This window comes from Cygnus olor, chromosome 9 (assembly GCF_009769625.2).
Source record: "Cygnus olor isolate bCygOlo1 chromosome 9, bCygOlo1.pri.v2, whole genome shotgun sequence".
NCBI lineage: Eukaryota > Metazoa > Chordata > Aves > Anseriformes > Anatidae > Cygnus > Cygnus olor.
The window spans coordinates 24,403,293-24,422,812 of NC_049177.1; the positions used below are offsets into that span (position 1 = coordinate 24,403,293).

The 19,520-nt window shown below is 50.0% G+C and overlaps 1 protein-coding gene across 3 annotated transcripts in view; it reads left to right on the forward strand.

The window, feature by feature from the left end:
• PPM1L (protein phosphatase, Mg2+/Mn2+ dependent 1L) overlaps positions 1-19,520 on the forward strand; it is an 88,449-nt gene that overhangs the window by 54,126 nt on the left and 14,803 nt on the right. For all 3 annotated transcript variants that reach the window (XM_040566896.1, XM_040566895.1, XM_040566898.1), the window contains exon 2: positions 7,746-7,920. In XM_040566896.1, the coding sequence (XP_040422830.1) occupies positions 7,746-7,920 (175 nt within the window). The remainder of the gene's footprint in view (positions 1-7,745; positions 7,921-19,520) is intronic.

A 19,520-nucleotide genomic window follows, 5' to 3' on the forward strand; every position in this document is an offset into this window, starting at 1 on the left:
TAGATTGTAAATTTCTGACCAGATGGTGGAATTCTGGTAAAATTACAAGCAAGAATCTTCTTGGTCTCCTGCCTAAGGAGCTAATTCGTAGAGTGTTTCAGCCCAGGCTGAATCTTTCTAATTCTTGTGATGATTTCTGCTTGGCAGAAAGTGATAGCTTTAAATCAGGAGAGACCATTTAGACTGAAATATTCCTCTGTGCTCACTCTCTCTTTGCTGGGAGAAAGAGAACAATGTCATAGAAAGAAGAAAGCCTCTTGCTATTTAGTTGTGTCTAATAGGCTATAAATACATTTTTCGCTAAACTAAAGCAGCAGAATGAAAGGCTTTGGCTAAAACTGATTCTCCATAAAGCATCTTATATCCTACTGCTATTTGCAAAAGCATCTGCACAGAAATACCTGGAGAAATCCTCTGGAGCAGTTTTAAGGCACTTTAACAGCTGATGAAGGCATTCATTTCAGTGTCTGTACTGATGCAGGGTTACAGTCACCAAGTTTTAAACACGATTTTCTCAGGGGTTGCACAAAACAGCCTTCATTTTGCACAACTTTTTTTCTTTTTTCGCCTTCTGTGTCGAACTTGATGAGCTCAGTCAAATACAAAATGCCATAGTTTTCGGTATCAGAGAAACATTTGATGCCTAGCTTGCAAAATGAGCAGTTCGATACCCTCGTAAAGTTAGTTGTTTTAATGATATTTCAGCCATTATTTTCAGCGTTATCTCTGCTTCTGTTGCTTCTGGGTTTTATGCCAACATAAAAAAAAATTGATCCACCGTCGCTTAGATTTGATCATAGTAATACAAGAAAATTTTCAGTTCTTCTGGGTTGGATGAAATTCTTCCTGGCAGGTCTTCAGCAAACGCAGTCCCTGCTGGTGTAGCTGTATAGGCGTTTATATTTAGTAAACTCTTCTGACCATAAATTGCAATTTGGGACCCAGATTTTCCTGCAGCGTTAACTGGTAGGAGATGAGCATTTTCATGCATTTCAAAACCTCTTTTTTTTAATTGTTTCTTTCTTTAATATTTGGTTGCTTCCATGTTCATAGTGGCAACCAATTATCAGAAAATTCAGGCAAAGCCTTGATATTCCTCCTTCATTTTTAATAATTCATTCAAACATTTTTGCAGTGTTCCACTAGCTCAATCATGCCTTTTGGCAAGTGCAGGTATTATATGCCAAATGGTGATGTCCTTTAGATATGGCCAAGTGGATGTGGAAGTTGTAATTGTTTGTCTCTTGTGTCTCTACCTGTGCATCTTCCAGGGTTTGCGAAACACAACCCCTTCACGGTAAGCTTCAGCTTCTTCTTGTTAAGACTAGCAGGAGCATTAGAAAATCACAGCTTTGTCTGGGGCTAATTTTCACTTTAATTTCCCTCCTCATTTTAATTTTTCTCCTAAAAAGGACATGAGTAATAATTGCCTTCCTGGCACAGTTAGGATTCAGAATTTGTGTCTGCTCATATGCAATTTCGGTCCTAATGCATTTCCTTTTATTAGGGTAATAGCTCCTCTTATTACTCTTAATATATTTACTAAACATTGCTTTTTGGTGCATGTATGCAGTTGTTTAAAGAACCAGAATAAATCTTCTGGTTTTTATGACAACCAAATAAAATGGGTCCAGCCTTGCTTGGATTTCTTCTGGCGGCGTATCATCCCGCTGAGTTACCTGGGAACATTTTCACCCTCTCTAAGGGGCAGCACATCCACCGTAGGATCGACCACGAGATCAGAAAAAGCACACGCTGACTTGACATAAAATAACGTGCCCTTCGAGGAGCTCCATCTATCTGGTTTATCAATGGGAGGATAATGGGGTGATGGGATCAATCTGCATGTATTTACATGAGAAAGAGCAATGCAGGTGAGCAGACATTTCACTCGATTCAGTGGCTGAAAGTCATGGATAATAGCAGATTCAGACTGGAAATGATGTGAACGTTTTCTGTGGTATGTGAAATTACCCGCTAACAGGAAGGGTAATTAACTTCCAAGGGCAATGGAAGATCCTCTGGCTCTGAAATAGAGTTGAATATTTCTCTCAATGACTTATTCAAGCAATGAGACAGAGCAGTGTCCTGTGGTCCTCCTGATTTGAGATGTCAGACGAGATAATCGTAACGCTCCCCCTGCTTTGATAAAATTAATCTTTTAATTAGATGTCCTGAGTCGGAAGCCCTCCTTGTGGCTCTGCCAACGACGGTGTAACCTCTGACAAATCCCTCCCTGCCCCGAGTTGCGTTCCTTAGCTGTAGAGTGAGTGACTGCTTGGCTGTAGCGCACAAGTGCTTGGAGTGCTTCTTGGTAATTTTAATTAATTAAAACTCTTCCTTAAAGAATGGAGCAAGCATTTCGCTGTCCCTTCTCCATTTCGCTGTCCCTTCTCCCATCGGAAGATGGAGAATAATCGTCTTGCATTTATCCTCGCCTCTTCTGATCCACGTCCTGGATCGAGGAGCCCCATGCCAACGCCAAGTGTGCCCCCCACAGCCCGATGCCTCTCCTTGCCTAACGGAGGGGGAGTGGGCGGCAGAGCAGAACGTGTCATCTCTGCCTTACACATCTTGTTGCCTCACTTGCTGCTCGTTCGAGGACGTTTAAATAAGTCTATTTAAGAAGTGAGTGACAAGCGCTGTCTTAGGGAAGAAGCTCAAATGCGTAATTTAAAGCCGTAAATCATCATCATTTCTCATTTTTATTTTTACTCTTTCTGTTTGGTGCTGTGGTTGTTTGGATTGCTCGTAGCCATAAATCCACACGCAGCCTGTGTCAGGAGATCGAGCTCTCCGTGCTCGAAGCATGAAGTCAGAGCGAAGCTCCACAACAGATGGCCTTTTCTTTCCGTTTCGTGGGCACCGGTTCTCACTGGGCAATCCATTATTTTCTACAGTGGAAGCAGCTGTGGATTACTGTAATTATGGATTTCATATCTCTCTGACAATCCGGGGTGAATACTAATTTGAACTTTATGCATCTCCTTGGAACCAGGTTAATTTTCTCGTGATGACAGAGCTGCTGATTAACTAAAGATGTTTGTGAGGCTAATATTTTTCCTGCTACGGAAACGTACGGTGCGTGGATTGCGAAATAATAGCGGTGGGTGTAGTGTTCGGTCTCGTCGAAATTCCCGGGAGAGATTCCTGAGTCCTGCAGCATTTCTGGAGGCGTGCTTTTGCTACTAACCTTGCTTAAAACTGTGAGCTCGGCTTTCCTGGGATCCGGACTGATCAATAGCAAATTATTTGCTTGAATAGTTCCTTTGGAGAAAAAGACACTTGGAAATAGAACTGATAGGCTAATTGTAGCAAAAGTTAGATTATGGGAAAACATTACTGCTGAGTCTCTTTCAACCTGTTTGTTCTTTAAATAGCTCCTGGCTTTGGAGGGCAAAACGTTCGTCCTAGCACCATTGGTAGATCTTGCATTATCCTCTCGAGAGTAGATTATGTTTTGCCATCATGTTTTCCTTTTGAATCGCTATTAATAGCTTCGTGTCCTTTTTCCAAGGGGTTTGCCTTAGCAAAATTCCCCTGACTTCAGAGGAGTTATTTGTGGTTCGTGCTGATGAAGGAGAGCATCAGCCCTGCGAGACGCCAGATTCGGGCCTTGTGCCCCTACGTTCCCCTGCGCTCCGGTAAGGGGCACGCGTGGGTCCAGGGGCAGAATTTTTGGATCTCCTTCAGCCACCACCAACCTCTCCTGCGTGGCCACGTGAACAGGCTGAGGAGGCGGTTTGCCTGCGGTGAGCGCAGCTCCCATCCCCAGGAGTGCAAAAAATATTCGCTGACCACTTCCTTCCTGCCGTGAGCGCCCAGCAGAGGACCGAGGTGTCACAAAACACCTCTCAAAGCCTTATGGCTGGGTAGCTCCATGTGTAAAGAAGGTGTAGTGGGAGTGACAGGCAAAAAACACAGCTGGGCTGTGTTTAAAGCAGCAGGAACCTGCCCGTGAAGCCGGCCTGGAAGCGGGGTGAGACGTAAATTAAGGGCACTCTTCTTTGAGAAGTGAGCTGTGGGCGGGTGGTTGTGTGGTTGGGTCGGGTTTGAAGATGTGAGCCCAGAAACATGTCTATAAGAGTATGCGGAATGTGAAATCCCAAGAGGGATCAGTACATATTTCACATTCCTCTGGTGGAAATCGTTTCCATGACCATAAAACGATTGAGCTTGGAGAGGAGCGAACGAGAGGCACGCGGTGGTGGTGGCAGCGGCACACCCACGGGGGCTTCCCCAGGAGCGCCCAGCGCACCTGGCGGGTCGGAAGGGATGCTGGTGATGCATCTTGGCCATGGAGATCTCTGAAATGTTCAGTCTGTATGGCATTCAGCATCCCAGTTTACATGGAAGGCTATTTCTCTGGGTTCCCAAAGCTGTGTCTGGGCTGATGATGTATCAGTGGCGCTGAGACTTTTGAGCAGAGGCATGCTGCCTGCAGTGAGCAAAGGAAGGTTTGCTCCCCAGACTAGAGTTGCTACGAACCAAATTGACGTCTCCAGACACCCCAAGAGAACCACCTCGCTCTCTGTGGCTTACAAATCTTGCTGCTTCCTCATCCTTAGAAATCAATTGATCTTTTGTTCCATTATTTAGGCACCGAAGTTGAACGGACTGGTCTGTAATTCTGTTTCTCCCTCGTTATTCTATTTTAAAAGGAGCCCCTACATTTACCCTTTCCAAACAGTGTCTTGCCATCCTCTGAATTTTTGAAGATAGAGGTTGGTAAGGAACTTGTTCCAGCCAGCCACCTGTAGCTGAATTAATTCCGTCTGGCCCAGCCAGCTGGAAAATACCTGGTCTTGATAAACACTTCCTAACGTGTTCTTCCCCTGTTCTGTCTTGAGATTTTAGTTATTTGCCTTTGGTATAAATTGCCACGTGAATGCAGCAAGGTAAAGCTAGTGAGTACTGTAGCCCAAAAAAAAGACATGTTTTTCACGGGGTCCTGGACCTGCTGAACGCTTGCTGTCCTAATTCATGCACTTGGCCACCGAGCACTTCGGTCGCTGCCCGCGTGCCCCCAGAAGTGCCCGTGGGAGCGGATCTCCCCTGGGTGCTGCTCCCGCTGCCCCTCCGAGCTCTCGTCACGAGGTCACTGCGTTGCTGTGCTGACACCTGGATGGGAAAGGGCGAGCAGGTCGGTGATTCCAGCTGTGAGACGCGCTGAGCTGCAGCCTGCAGGAGGGGATGGCACCCACCGAGGATGTAACGCCTCTCCGGAGGTGCTGCTTTCACACACCGAACGTTCGACTTTTCTGCACGAGGCCTGTCCTGGCTGCCTCTTGGTGTTACTTTACGAGGGTTCTGCTGAATGTGGGGGTATCAGCATTAACGTGGGGGTATCGGGATTAATTCGGGGTCGTCTGCAGCCGGGGGTATACCTACGCTTAGGGAGGCCACTCAGTTACAGTAGGCAGGAACAGGAATGGAAGCCAGCAAAGGTAGGTGATGGCTGTGTAGGGTTTTTGAAACCTGCAGCCCAGGAGAGGTTGATGCAGGGGCTCTGCTGCCATTTTCTTCAATTCCTGAGCGTGGAAAGCCATCTCGAAACCACCCAGGGTAGCTGTGTAAAGAGACGGCTTCGGGGAGCGCCGCCTGACTTCTGGGTGGCTTTGTGAAGAAGCTTGTAATTAACCGGTTTAGACCTTTCCTTCCCACATCCGAGGGAGCTCCCAGAAGGATACACTTCGGAAAAGCAGAGCAAATATTAGCAGACAGCATAAGTTATAACAATTAAGTCCTTTGAATACGTAGTCCTCGTCAGTTAAGAAACATGGGCAAGTGGGGCAGTTACAGAAGGACGGGGGTGCTTGTGAGGTTTGGGTTCCTGCACAGGGAGGGATTTCAGCGTCTCCTGATGTGATTTTTGTTTTGTGCAGGCTTTTTTTTTTTTTTTTTTTTTTTTTTTTTTGTAACTAGAGAAAAATGTGATTTTTTGGTGAATAAGCTCTGCAAGTATATTACCTTGCAGGTACATAACATATAATAGTAGCTTTCTGTGGCTGAATGAAATACCTTAAAATCAACGGAGCTATTAAAGTCAGCCTTTTGTTCAGTTGGAGAAGGGAGCTGCAGAGGGAAAACAGACCCACAGAGGATGCTGCCTTCTCAGCTTTACAAAAGAACCAGGGAAATTTTACTCTCTTGTTTCTCGTGGTTTTTATTAAGCATGAGCTGCCCCAGCTGCTGAGGGCACAGAGCGCAGAGCCCCCTACGAGAGCAGGACCACGTTTTCGTTACATTTTCTCAAAATTGTGATTTAATCCTGAAAGTGACTTTACGGAAAGGCCCTCTGCAGGGGGTGGTGTGTGGCAGCCTCTGTCCCCACTGCGGCGCCGGTGAACTCGGGCTGCAGGTGTCCCGTGGCGTCCGTCCGTCCCGCCACCGTGCCGCCCTCGCCATCCCAGTGGTTTCCCATCTGCTCCTCTCCAGCTGCCCCTTGACTCTGCCTGGGCTGCGGGACCTCTGGGACAGGAGCGGAGCTTTGTCTGCCCTGTGCACGGCCAGCGGTGGGCGCATCTGCACTCGAGGGCACGGGATGGGTGCCACAAAGTGAGTGCGTGCAAAGCCTCAAACCCTCCTTTGCTCTCTGCTCTTTCGAACTGCTGCAGTGGGAGAGCCCAAAATGCCCCCATGCAGAGTAAAACCTCTTCTCGAAGGAACGTGAAATATAAAGACCTGCATACGGCGCCTCTTTTGGCCCGCCCTGGGAAGGAAACACAGATTAAACTGTAACGTCGGCTGTGTGGTACTCGTGGGGAGAGCTCCTTCGGTTTGCCTACAATAATTTCATTCGTCTCACATGGCTTAGCCTGCAGATAAATTGAACACAACTTCGGTGATATTTTAAGGTTGTAATTTAATTAGCAATTGACTTTGGAAAACTAAACATAAACCCAGGAGAGCGTGCTGCTGAGCGGGGGCAACTTGTGGCCGGTCCCTGGAATAATCTCACCTTTTTACCATTTTTTTTTTTCTCTCCTGCCTGGGAGTTGGCAGGAAAGCCGGAGCGCGGGGCAGCAGCCTTCGCTGCATCCCTCCTGTCCAGGTAGGTTTGTATCGCTGGTGGAAAGCCAGAAAGGCGGACGCTGCCCGGGGGCAGGAGCTCTTGGTGTTCACTGCCCTGTGCATTTCTGCATAAGACTCCCCAACATTGGTACAACCATGCCACCTTGTGTTAACTTCTGTTTGCTTATGGCTTTGAGCAGTCACAGAAAAAAAATAGGAATAATTTTCTGTTTGGATGTATATCTGTAGGTAGTTTTTTAATGCTATTAAAGATTTATTTTGGGCTCCCTGTCCTAACCTGGTTATGTATCCGTAGCAGGAGAAGAGACTCCTATTGATCATCTGATATTTAAAATTAAAAATAAAGGCATTACGTGTTGTAGTTACGTTTTCAAAATATGCTTATGGTGAAGAAAGTTCAGTATTGCAGTATGTGTCTAGTCAAGCGTGGTGGACTGGTTTTGGCCTGCCGTAACCTTCCTGCTGGAGAGCAGGCTTGTGCCCCCGCTGGAGGGTTTGGGGCTGTTGTATCCCTGATTCCGTGGGAGTTCTGGGCAGACGGGTGATTTTGGCAGAGAAACCACCTGTTGATTTCACACTCTGGAGTTGGTAGTAACGAGAGTATTTTATTGATTTGAAAATGCTTTAAAATAAAATAAACGCTATGGATATGCACAAAGCATCTCAAAAAGAAAAGGTCCTGATGAAACCTTTGCTTCTTTTCTACATAGTCAGCAGCAGAATACGTGAAGTCCCGGCTGCCTGAAGTCCTAAAGCAACATCTTCAAGACTATGAGAAGGACAAGGAGAACAGCGTGCTGTCTTACCAAACCATCCTGGAACAGCAGATTTTATCAATTGATCGAGAAATGCTGGAAAAACTGACTGTATCCTATGACGAAGCAGGTATGGTTTTATTTCTTCCTAAGTTACGTTTTACTGAAAACAAGTTGCTCGCTTCCAGCCTTTCTTCAGACCAGTAAGGCTTGTGTTGGCAAATTGAACTTTGTCCTAGAGGTTTGAGGTGTTTCAATGAAACATTTTTCTCCTAAAATCAGGTCGATTTAGGAGAAAAAAAAAAGCCACTTTGGTGATTTGCATACTAAGTAGCTGAAAGGACAGTTTCTGTACCAGCTCTTGGTTCTTTGTAACGTACAGATGTTGATGGTCTAGCCATGTGTTTTGTATTGTCTCTGCGAGTTGTGTGACCAAGTCACTAAATACAGTTTGGAAGGATTTTGAAGCCTGTTAAAATGTTCTTTTTAAATGCACGTCCTGCACGTTCCTGGGTTCTTCTTCACAACTTATTTTTGGACTTGCCTAGCCAAGAGTGTACTGGGTAGTCACAGAATCAGATTTTTAACTGGGACGTGATGGGTGTGGGCAGTCAAAAATAGACAACTGGTAGAGTGTCGGAGGCATTTTAGTAGTGCAGTTATGGGGTTCTTCGGTTTTGATATTTGTGTCTTGATAGTCTAGATATTTGGTGGCTTTCTTAGGTACAGCTAACACTTTCTACTAGGAAAAAAATGTTTTTACTATGAAAAGAACAGTTAAAAGTTTTACTGCTCGATTAACATTCATGGTAGCGAGTGGATTTTCTTAGTCGCTGCTACTTTCTTGTTTTGTTTTCACTTGACTGTAACTGGCACCACGGTGCCCTTTGGGAACCATTCTGAGCATAATTCGAGGTTTTTCTTCCAGCTGTTTTGGCTAGAATCCTAAATCTCGTAACCAGGTTTTTCATCCCATTTAGCTCATGTTTGCCAGATACCCCTCCAGGTGGATCACTGTTTTGTTTGGCCCTTGCTAGATGGCACTGCCAAAATCACCGTCGTCTGAGTTCATCTTTCCTACTCCTCATCTTCCCTAGTCCGGCTCTGGAAAGGCAAGCACCAGCAGGCCTGTATTATTTTCTCCTATTACTTGGTACTTACGCTGTAGTGGCCTGAACTGCTTAGAATGCTTGGACCACTTACCAACTTTGTTCAGACTCCTACGCACTATCAATATCATTCTCTTAAGCTACTTTGATCTCAAATGCTCAAGCAACTTAAAATGCCATTTGCAGAGCGTATGCTCTGGGTGCTTAAAGGACTGTGAGCTTTAGGAACTCGAAGTAATTACAGTGCTCTCGTCCTTTATCAACCACATTCGCGCTCTCCCCCGGTAAATAAGCCTGATTCTCTTAAACTACTTTGATCTCAGGAGCTCTCGAGCAGCTCGCAGTGCCATTTGCAGCCTACTCGTGTGCTCCTGTGCTTAAGGAGCTCGGAGTCGTGTGAGTTCTTGAAGGACAACGTGGTTAAAAGATGGGCACGGGTTATCTTTTTCATCAGGCACCTCCTGTTTTTAATGATGCATAAAAAATAAGCTTTGGAAGTTGTTGCTTTCCGTTGCTTCTGTTTATACTTTATACTTTAAACACAGAATTTATCAGTCCAATGGCTGGTGTAGATCTTTCTCAGTCACGCTGATTTGGTCACTTTATTTCTCTTGTCATTTTGATTGATAGACGTTTGTTAGGAAGGGAAGAATACAGTGGAGAAAATTACCAATTCCTGTCTGGAGAAGGAGAAGGCGTTTTTCTTTGTTGAAAACTGCGTGTTTGTGCGGAGAAAATAAAGATTAAGCTGCTCCAAACACACATTGGGGATTTATATCTTGCAGTAAAACAATGATGTAGAAATTAGGAGCTACATAAATACCAAGTTTCGAAAGGTCTCGACGTACACAAACGTCCAGAACAGCGAGTGCACCTCGCTGTAAATAAAAAGCCCGAATTTGAGCTGGCTAATTGCTCAAAGGCACGCTGCTGGGTGTTGTGCTTAGGTGCTGTCGTGACCGGTGCACTCGAGGGAAAAGCACTTCTCAAATGGGTCCGAACTGATTCCTCCTGTTACTTGTCCTCACTCCGTCATTTCGTAGGTCACAAACGCCTTTTCTCTGTGTAGGATTCCTCTACATCCGTTCGCCAGGTGAAAACAGAGCTGCACCAAAATGGCCTGGGCTTTTGGTACAATTGTGCCTGTTAATTGGGCCGTTAGAGCACAGCGGGCGATATTAATAACGATGTGCAGCTTCGGTGGGCTCCGCGTCATACTGCCGTCCTGTAAATCTTCCCTGTCAGGAGCTCGGTGTCCCAAAGCTACCAAACACCATGAGTTCATCTAAAAATAGTCAAATGTTGACGAGATTTTTAGTGGAAGTTTGACTAAGAGAGCTTTGTAAGATGAAAGCAGGCCCAGCGTGACAGATGGGTACAAATCCTCTCCTAATCCCTAAATCCCTTAGTTTAAAAAGTGGCGTTCTTGGCTCGCTAAGGCTGGGTTGATTTTGTGCAAGGATGTTTTCTCCCGCTGAAGCGTTGTTGGATGTAAATCCTGATCCACCTATCTACGGCATCTCTCCTGTCTGGGGTGGCCAGCGACTCCTGCACAAATGAAATTTTGGGATATTTGAAGGCACTTTGGCGTGCCCGTTGGCCACAGCCTGCTAGGAGATCCACCGACACGTTCGTGCTGCGGTCGTAGGGCGTGCCGTGATGGACGGCCGCTCTCCCCGCATGACAAAAAAAGATGAATTTCATTTTTCCTCGCCATGAAGCGCTCATGAGAGATGTTGATATTTAGGCACAGTACCCAGGGCCAGTTGTCAGCCCCAAAAACGTTTCCTTAGCTGGTGTTTACCAGCATGTCCCACCTTCCCTGGGGCCACCTGCACCAAGGGGGCTGCTGCTCCGCGCGTCCTGCCGGGGGGCACCAGGAGCTCGTTCGTGGCTACCACCAGGGCTGTGCCTGGCTCTAACAAAGCTGCCGGGGGGGGGTTGAGCAGAGGACGGAGGTAGGGAAGGATGCGGCTGCCCCGCACCTGCCGGGGGGAGCCAGACCCTCCTGCAGCCCAACGCCGGAGCCGGGCGCGGGACCCCCAGCCAGCTCCAGCAGCCTGCGGGCGCTGCTCCCCCTGCCCGTGGAGCCGAGGGGCTCGGCCAACCCCCCAGCGAGGGGGCACGGGCACTTCGTAGGGCTGGTGCTGCCCTGGGGATTGCACAGGAACCTGCAGCGAAGGGCAGGAGCGGTCTGTCCAAAGGGAGCCAGGGAATCCGTCTCGGCAGACAGGAGCACAAACAGCTGTCCCCGCAGTCCTTGTCGTGGATAGCTCCATTTTCAGTCCTTCGCTCACCTTCTCCTCCTCTAAGCCATCTTTCAGTGCCACTGAGTAAGTGAAATCGCTCGTATCAGCAGTTCGTTTCCGTGAAGAGTGGTTTTACGCTAGCAGATCGCGTCCCAAATTGCCTGAATGCTCCGATCTTAGCAACAGAATTTATTTTCTGCTGAGATGAAACGCGTCCATTAGCACGAACACGTGCTGCAGCCCGTCTGTGAATGAGGTGGGGTCTGTGCTCTGTGCTCGGCCTGCACCCAACGTGCCCGTGTGCGGTGCCACGCGGTCCTCCCAGGCACGTAAGGTATTGCTCGCCACCCTGCAGCCCTGCAGGGTTTAGCACCAACTGAGTGGATAACGAAGTCAATTGACTCTCCTGCTCAGCCTCTATTCCTGCGCCTTGCAGAAGACCGGGCTGGGTTTCTGCAGCTCCTGGTTTCTGGGACAAGCGGCTCTGAGCGTAAATCCGGGGCTCGGGATTCGTTCTGGCTTCAGGCCCTGCAAGAAGGCGCAGCCTGGCACAGGTCTGCCCAGGTCCCGTCCCAGGAGCTTTGGCTGCTTCTGGCAGGTGGACAGAAAAGCAAAAATATCCAAGGTTAAATTTCACCCCAATAGGTTGGCAAATCCATTTCTCTCACGCACATGTCCAGGCTAGTGTGGGCGCTCTGGGAATATGTGCTGTAACTTGGGATAATAACCACCTTGCTGGGGAAACATCATTTTTTTCCACTGCAGGAGGTTTTATCAGGTAAAGCCCTCGTCGTTCCACATCGCAGCCAAACTGCCCTAAGTTATCTTCGCCGTGATGTTTATCGCACGATAGCTCGTGCACGTTACAAATGCAGGAAGAAATCTGTTGGGTTTGCTACAGCCACATTCTTTTTTTAAAAAAAATGCCTTAAAACTCTGGGAGCGTGCTTTTGATACGTGTTCGGCTGCTCCTTGACACGTGGGGCTGGCCTGTGGGGACGTCCCTGAGCACAGTTTCAGCAGCGGTGACTCCCCAGAGCTTAAATCCCTGCCTGACCAGGAGCCCAGCACTTGCGAAGGCAGTGGGTTGCACCGAATGTGCAAGAACAAAAACAGGGGAGCCGTAAAGAAGCTGCCAGGAAGGGAAAAGCCAGAAGCGAGGCCTTTTGGGGAACAAAAGGCATGTCCAGGCGAAGGATGGTTGTCCAAGTGGCACTTGTATTATCTCGAGGGATGTCAGTGGGATTGCTGCGTGCCGCGCGAGCACCATTCCCCAGCGCTGCAGCAATCTGGTACATTTATTTTCTGACCTGTTGCAAACCCACTGACACAGCAGCCGCGTACCTAACAAGGCTCAAATGTGTCGGGGGCAACATCTATTGCTGCGCCAGAGGCGTTCTTCCGACAAGGAAAAAAACACCGCGGCCTGCAGGCCGCCGCAGTTGTTTGCTTTCTCTGCAGCTCGGGTTGGAGTTTCAAGGATTTTTAGGTATTTAATCTCGAGAACACGATCTGAAACAACTCGCTTCTCTCAGCCGCCAGTCGCTGCCGTGAGAGCTCAGCCCCGTGCCTTCTCCGAGGAACACGGTAAGAATTGTTTCCCCTTACAGCCGGATGATTACCACTGAACGTATCCAGCCTCTGCCTTATGCTCAACACCTCCTTTGGCACATTTGTTTCTTTTGCACATTAAAACTGCACTTTTATCTTGGCCACCACAAACCCGCGCTCTGTTTTTCAGCAGAGGGCCGATAGCTCTAGGAAGAGATCACGGGGCATGGCCCAGGGCAGGATTTCCCTGCTAACCAGCTGTGTTTGCGTTAGAGACATCGCGTCCTGGGCCACGTCTCTAGAGCTCTTCAGCAGTGAGCAGAGGGAACTTCGTGGGCAGTGAACGGGGAATTTCCAGCATGACCCTGACTTTATTTTAAGCGTGCACTTTGGTGCGTGAAGTCCCATCCTAAATGTGCCCCTTCCCTCTGCTGACCAGGGACTGGCTTCCGCTCCCAGGTGGTGCAGGGAGCTGAGAGCAGCCCAGACGGCTCCGTAGGCGTACACACAAAATCATTTACATTACGGTTGGTGTGTGGCTCCAGCAGGAGCCACGTGGCTCTCATTTCCCACACGGGGGCTCCCACAGCGCCTGTGGTCATCCCGGCCTCGAGGCTCGTGGCGGTGTTTGTACACAGCGGGCTTACACCGAAGTCTGCCCGAGTGGGTTGCAGGCTTTTCCTCAGTTAAAATAATTTTTTATTATTCATATGATTATCAGCTCTCAGCAGAAGCTCAGAACAAAAATAGCACTGATAGCAAAGCGCCTACTTGCGTGTGAAATGTTCTGCCCTCCCGATCAATTTTTAAGTAGGCAGTTAGGTATTTAGCTATTTAAGGCAGGCAGCTAGCAGCTGGGCTTTCCAGCACGAAGCTAGCAGTGCTCGCGTCCGGGGGCTTCACCAAATGTCCGACTGCTACGAACGTCCCACCAAAGGAGAGGAAGTCAGCGTGGTCCTGTACGGTGCGGGCATTCAGGAGGGTAACGGGGAACGGGCAGAGTTATCAGTGGTTTTGAAACCACTTACACAGCAATACGTCAGGGATCTAACTCTTACGTTTCATGGGGTGGCTTTGACAACTTAATGGTGGAATTGCAGGGGCTGGGCTTTCCTGTGAGGAGGGCACGTGGCAGGGTTGAGTTCTGTTGTCTGCATCCCTAAAACCACAAGGAAAGGAAGAACGGCCAGTGGACAGCTACAACTACAACTCTTGAGAGCATTTGGGCTCCAATTCCTTTCTGTTTATACTCACCAATGAAGTCTGGAGAGTGTCTTAAATGCAAACGTACCGTTAGGTGCTTGCTCAGTTCGTCCTAAGCTGTGGTGGGGTCAGGTCTGGTTTGTGCCCGGTGGCAGAGCAGTCGCCTCTCGGCATTGTGAGAGTGCCTGGCAGGGTTTTTCAGGGACGTCGCATTACCACAGCCTGACCTTCCCTGCTGCCTCCTGTCTCTGTCTTGGGCCTGATGAAAGACTTAAAAACGCGTAAGCTCTGGATCGAAGAACTGTCTGAGGTTTATTTTGTGTAAGTTTGTGTTGGATTTCATTTGAAGACTTCAGATTCAGCCGATGCGCTCTGTTGCTGGAGGTGCTCGCTATCAGTACCACGGAGTTTTTCCTCAACATCGCGTGCATGCGTGGTGTGATTACAGAGGGCAGCATGGATTTTTCTGGGTTTGGGTTTGTTTTCATTGATTTATTAACAAATATTAGGCACAGCGAGCACTTCAAGACGTTGGCTTGCTGGAGGTTCAGTGGAGGCAGAGAGGAGAACATCGGCTGCCATGCGTGCACCCCGAGTTTGTCCCCCGCTGACGGGAGCAGAGAGCAGTGCCTGGAGGGTTGTGTGAGGAGCACTGAAGGCAGGCAAAGCTTGTTCTGCCTACACACCTGGCAGGCCATTTGGAGAGCCTTATCAAATTCTCCTGCATCGTTACCCAGACAGGCACAAACGGCACCTCTGGAGCAGGAACGGGCAGCACGAAGTCACCGCCGGCCGCGCCTTCGCAGAGCCCCTCGTTCCACCTGCAGCCGCTGATTTCTGCATTCAGATGAGTCTCTTCGGGCTCTCTGCTCCCCGTATTGCCCTATCGCGTACAAAAAATTGATATTGAGGTTCTTTTGACAACATTTCAATAGGAGAGTCGTTGAGAAGAAAATAAAGTGTAACCGTGTCAAGCACACGCACAGAGATTTACGATCCAAGGGTGTTGCTGCGTGTGCGGACAGCGCCTACCCTCCTGCAGGCATCTCTGGGCCGTGTGTCCGTGTGCTCTCTACGTTTGCAGCATTGTTCAGCCCGTGCTAATCCCTGCTTTGCATGCACAAGTGCAGTGCGTGCCCCCATCGGTCACTGTCAGCCTTTCCATTATTTCCCGGTGTTTGAATTACCCGTGGCTCGATGCGGGAGGGGCAGGCGGCAGGAATAAAGGCCGGCTCTGTTCCCGACCGAAGCTTTCCTAAAAACCCGATCCCTAACCTCTACCAACCCGTCGGGGTGAAGAAGTTGTTCACAGACAAGCAAGCCCCTCTCTTCGCAGCCGTGATACCTTCCTCGCAGGGCAGTTGCTGTGTTTCAGTGCTCCCCGTGCTTTTTGCTTCCTCTGCGGGCGTCTTTTCCCCGCAGCTCTGCAGTTACGGGGGGCAGCCACGGTCTGCCCGCTGCCGGTGGGTGCCTGCGGGGCTGCCCCTCTGGGGCCCGCTGCCGCCTCCATTTGCCGACCTCGTGCAAAAGTTCCCCCAAACTGCTGCTTGCGCTCGGCTGCGTGCTGGGAGGGTGAGCTCAGAGCACCTGGGGCTGGCTGAGCGATGCGGGGATGCGCGGAGCGTCTGTAAGCGGGCTGCTATTTACGGTGTTTGTGCAGAACTCGCTAATTACGGGTCTGGCATTAAGGTCGGTGCCTTCCCGCTGGTGCTTTATTTACAGCTGCTGCTTTAAAGCCGGTATTTATGGCTCGGGCACCTCAGAAAAGTGCAGGTCGGTGCCCTTGGTTCAAATGAAATTTGGCAGCCTTGATCCTTTAGCCATAAACCCAGCGCTATCACAGGGCTTTGTCGGATGCTTGTAATTACTTCGAATTTGTTTTCAGACGGGATTTTCATTTTGCTCCTACTTTTTCCTCTTGCTCACAGCTCCAGCTACCCGTTAACGTTGCTAGTGAAAGCCCGTTGAGTACCCAGCACGAGATTTTCTGCCCCAGTAAGGCCGGTGGTTCCCTCCCCCAGCCCTGGGGCAGCCTGTCGATGGGTGCCCCCTGCCACCTGGCCGGTGTCACGGCTTTGCAGACGGAGGAAGGAGGATCTTGGATATATTTTGGCACTCGACCCCAGCCAAACCCACGACGGGGGTTGGTTTCTTTGGCTTGCCAGCCCCTCCCGGTGCCGCGGTGCTGCTGGTGCCACTGAGCTCTGAGCTGCTCCCAGGTACTGCCTTCACCCGGCGCCTGCAGCACTGCACGAGTGTGGCCTGACAAGCAGCGGCGTGTGGGAGATTAAACGGGGTCTTCCTTAAATATCTGGTGGCAGCTACAGGAGGGACGGCTTCTGAATTACTTGGGAGCTGACATTTAGCGGGCAGCCTGGTACCTGAAGGACATGGATGGCGTGAATTCCACAGGGCAGCCCGATGCCTTTCTTTAAGTTGGTATTATCGATAAAAGTCATACCCGAAACTCAGTCACCTTCCTGCATGGCAGCAGGAATCGTGCAAACCTCTGTAACGCCCTGAGAGACTTGCAGTGACTCCAGACGATGCCATGGAACTGGAGACGAATCTTAGCAAAGCAGGCTGTGCCCGTATCCTACCGTAGTGTCGTGTTAGCTTTAGTTTGCTCTACATGTTTGATCCTGCTCTTCCTCGGAACAGTTCGGTGCTGTTCTCTTCAGGGAATGCCTTCGTCTTTCACAGTGAAAACCTCACAGCTTCGTCCTGAGCACTCCCCGTTCGCGTTAATGATTTTTGCTGCTGATGACGCCAGGTTTTGGGGGGTTGGAAGGGTCCTTGCATCCTCCTTTTTACGTATTTCTCCTTCTGATGCGTTCAACCGCTGAGCGTGGTGCAGAGGTGAAACTAAATATCGCAGCAATGCCAGGAAATCTTTAGAACTGAAATAGAGAAATTAATCCCTCCTGCATTCGGATGATTTTTCACAAGGACAAGGGATTCATCGCGCTGCGAAGGAGGGGTGCTCCCCGCCGCCTCCGTGCGTCGATGGCGCAGCGTCGGGGGCTGCCCCGGGGGGTTCCAGTTTGCAGCAATTACCTCCTGCGACCTGGCACACAAAACTTCCTTCCAGCTGCCGTTCTCCTGCCTGGAAAACGCTTTGAGGGATTTTAACAGAGCCGAGCCGAACATCCACGTGAGTCTCTCAGTCTGGGTGCACGTCCCAAAGCGCTGTAGATGAGCCTGGTGTGGTCGGGGTGAGCAGCACCGAGTGCTGGGTACCAACTTACGGCTTAGTCGAGAGAACAGGACAGAGCTGACTGGGAATGCAGAGCAGTTCTCTCTTGTTTCAAACACAAAATCTTGAAGTGGTAATTGCGCAGGCAGGTAGGGATCGTCTCATGGTGGGAATTAAGCTGCGATCGTAGAGGTTGAACGTGAAGTGATTTCTGTGTATTTGTAAGAATGGTGTTTCTTTTAATCTGTTTTAAAATACATCAGTCTTCTGATCTTAGGAAAAAAATGTTATGCTGAGATGATTAAGAAACTACGAGACCTCGCATTTTTCAGAAAGGCTATTTTTAGGTCTGTGCTTTACAGCGCAGATTTTTGCAGAACGATTTATTTAACCGCGCGAAGAGGCAGGCACCGCTCGCTCGGAGGAAACGCCAGCGCCAAGGGGACTCAAGGACAAACGTCTGCGTGATGTGCGCTCTGCTCGGCCCTGGCTACCTGGCAAGAACTTTGAAGAAAAGGAGTCAGGCACCTTAAAAACGCACCTCTATCTGTTTCTGAAAGGCGTTGTGAGTGGTGGCAGTCTGTGTCATTCCCGGTAAGTGGGCAGAGCTGCGCGGTGTTTTGGAGATTACAGTAACGTTTTCTCTAACCCGTGTGGCTTTTGCTAAAAGCAATTGTAAACGATTTAAACACTTGAACAACCTCTAAAGGAGCAGTGGGCGAAGGAGCGCTAATGAGCGCAATTAGCTTGGCCTGCCGCAAAATCCTTGACGAAGGCTGGGTGCCGTCGGAGAGGCCAGAACCGCGCGAGGGGGTCAGACGGCAGCCGAGGAGGAGGCGCGCGGCTTGCTGCGGGGAGCGGCCCACCCCGGCACGAGGCTCTGCCGCTGGGAGCCGCGGGCACCGGCGGGCTGGGCTCCTTTTTCCCCGTCGGAGAACTGATCGCAGCACCCACTTCGTGCCCGCTTCCCACGCGGAGCACGGGCAGGCTGCAGCCGCAGGCGTTGCGCAGGTCTCCTCGCTGCCCCAGTGCGGATGGCACGTGAGTGTCTGCCGCCTGTTTTATCTTCCCTTATCTGATAGATAAGCAGCGGAGAATTAGGGTTATTTTTATGGCTTCGGGTTGCAGTTGGTGGCTCATCCGGAAGGCACACAAAGGCGGCATTACATGATCTTAGCGCTGTAACCGTGCTTCTCCTGCCTCCTTGTAACCCGCTCCTGCCTAGTGGGAAGGAAGCGACCCCCCTGCCCTCCTCGCTGCCTCGTCTCACGGCCGTGAGTCCACCCCGCTGCCCTCCTGCGCTGAAGCGGAGCCGCACAGTGACAAAGGGGCAAGGCGTGTGGGACCAGACAGGGAGTGCAGGGGGACGTGGCTCCCCGGGCTCTCCAATCCCTTTAAATGCGTTTATCAGCTCTCGTTTGGACGCTGTTGAATTTTCCGTTCGCTAAAGCAGGTGTCCGAAAACCTGCCGGTAGCTGGTGCAGCCTTGACTTTCACAGGGTACCTGGGCTGATACTAAAATCCAGTGCCAATAATCTTACCTGCCTCAGAAAGAAAAAAAGAAAAAAGCAAACACAAACCCACCCCATCTCTGCAGGCAGCGTGCTACAGGTTTTAGGTTTTCTGGTGATTTTCCTTTTAAACTGCCCAGCGGGGCGTTATTCAGGCGGCTGCTTCGGGGGACCAGTCCACCATGCGGTCTCAGTTCTGGACCCTTTCTGCTGGGAGTTTTCCATTGTGCAATCGCATTAAATCTGAGGCGACTGACAAGAGCGCAGCGGTCCCTAACTCTGCGCAAGGTTAAATGGCTGAAATAAAAACCGACGGAAAAGAAAACGCGGTGAAATAAGCTGGCTTCTCGTGTACTGGCAGGCGGCCCCGGGAGGTCAGGGCCTGGGCGCTGGCCCAGCCACCAGTTGGGGAGCGCGGCGCAGGCCGAGCGGTGCGGGCTCCGTGAATCACGTCGCAGGTTGGCTCCTGGCTCAGCTTCTCATCCTCTTCCGCGCACACGCATGAGATACGCAGGCAGGCTGCGTTCAAAGTCGCCGTTTTTAATAACGCCTGTTCGTGGAGCGTTGTGCTGCCCAGACGTGGGGGCTCTGGAGTTTCTCTCCCGCCTGTACGAGCGGTGCGCCTCGTGCTGCCCTCACCGGGAGGGGGAGGCGCTCTGCAAGGCAGCAGGGGCACCTTGCACCTGCAAGAGCCGATGAATTTGCAAAAGCAAAGGGGAGGGCAACGCTTCAACAAGAATTTTTGTTTTGGAACCTCTCAAAAGCCACTTCGCCGGGCAGAGCCTCGCCCTGCAAAGCAGCAGCAGGAGTAACAGTGACCGCAGGCAAGGCTCCTGCTGCTCTGCACACGCGGTGGGGCTGCTGTCCTGTCGAGGCGTTAGGCTGCACCTGCAGGGTATTATTTTGTCCTT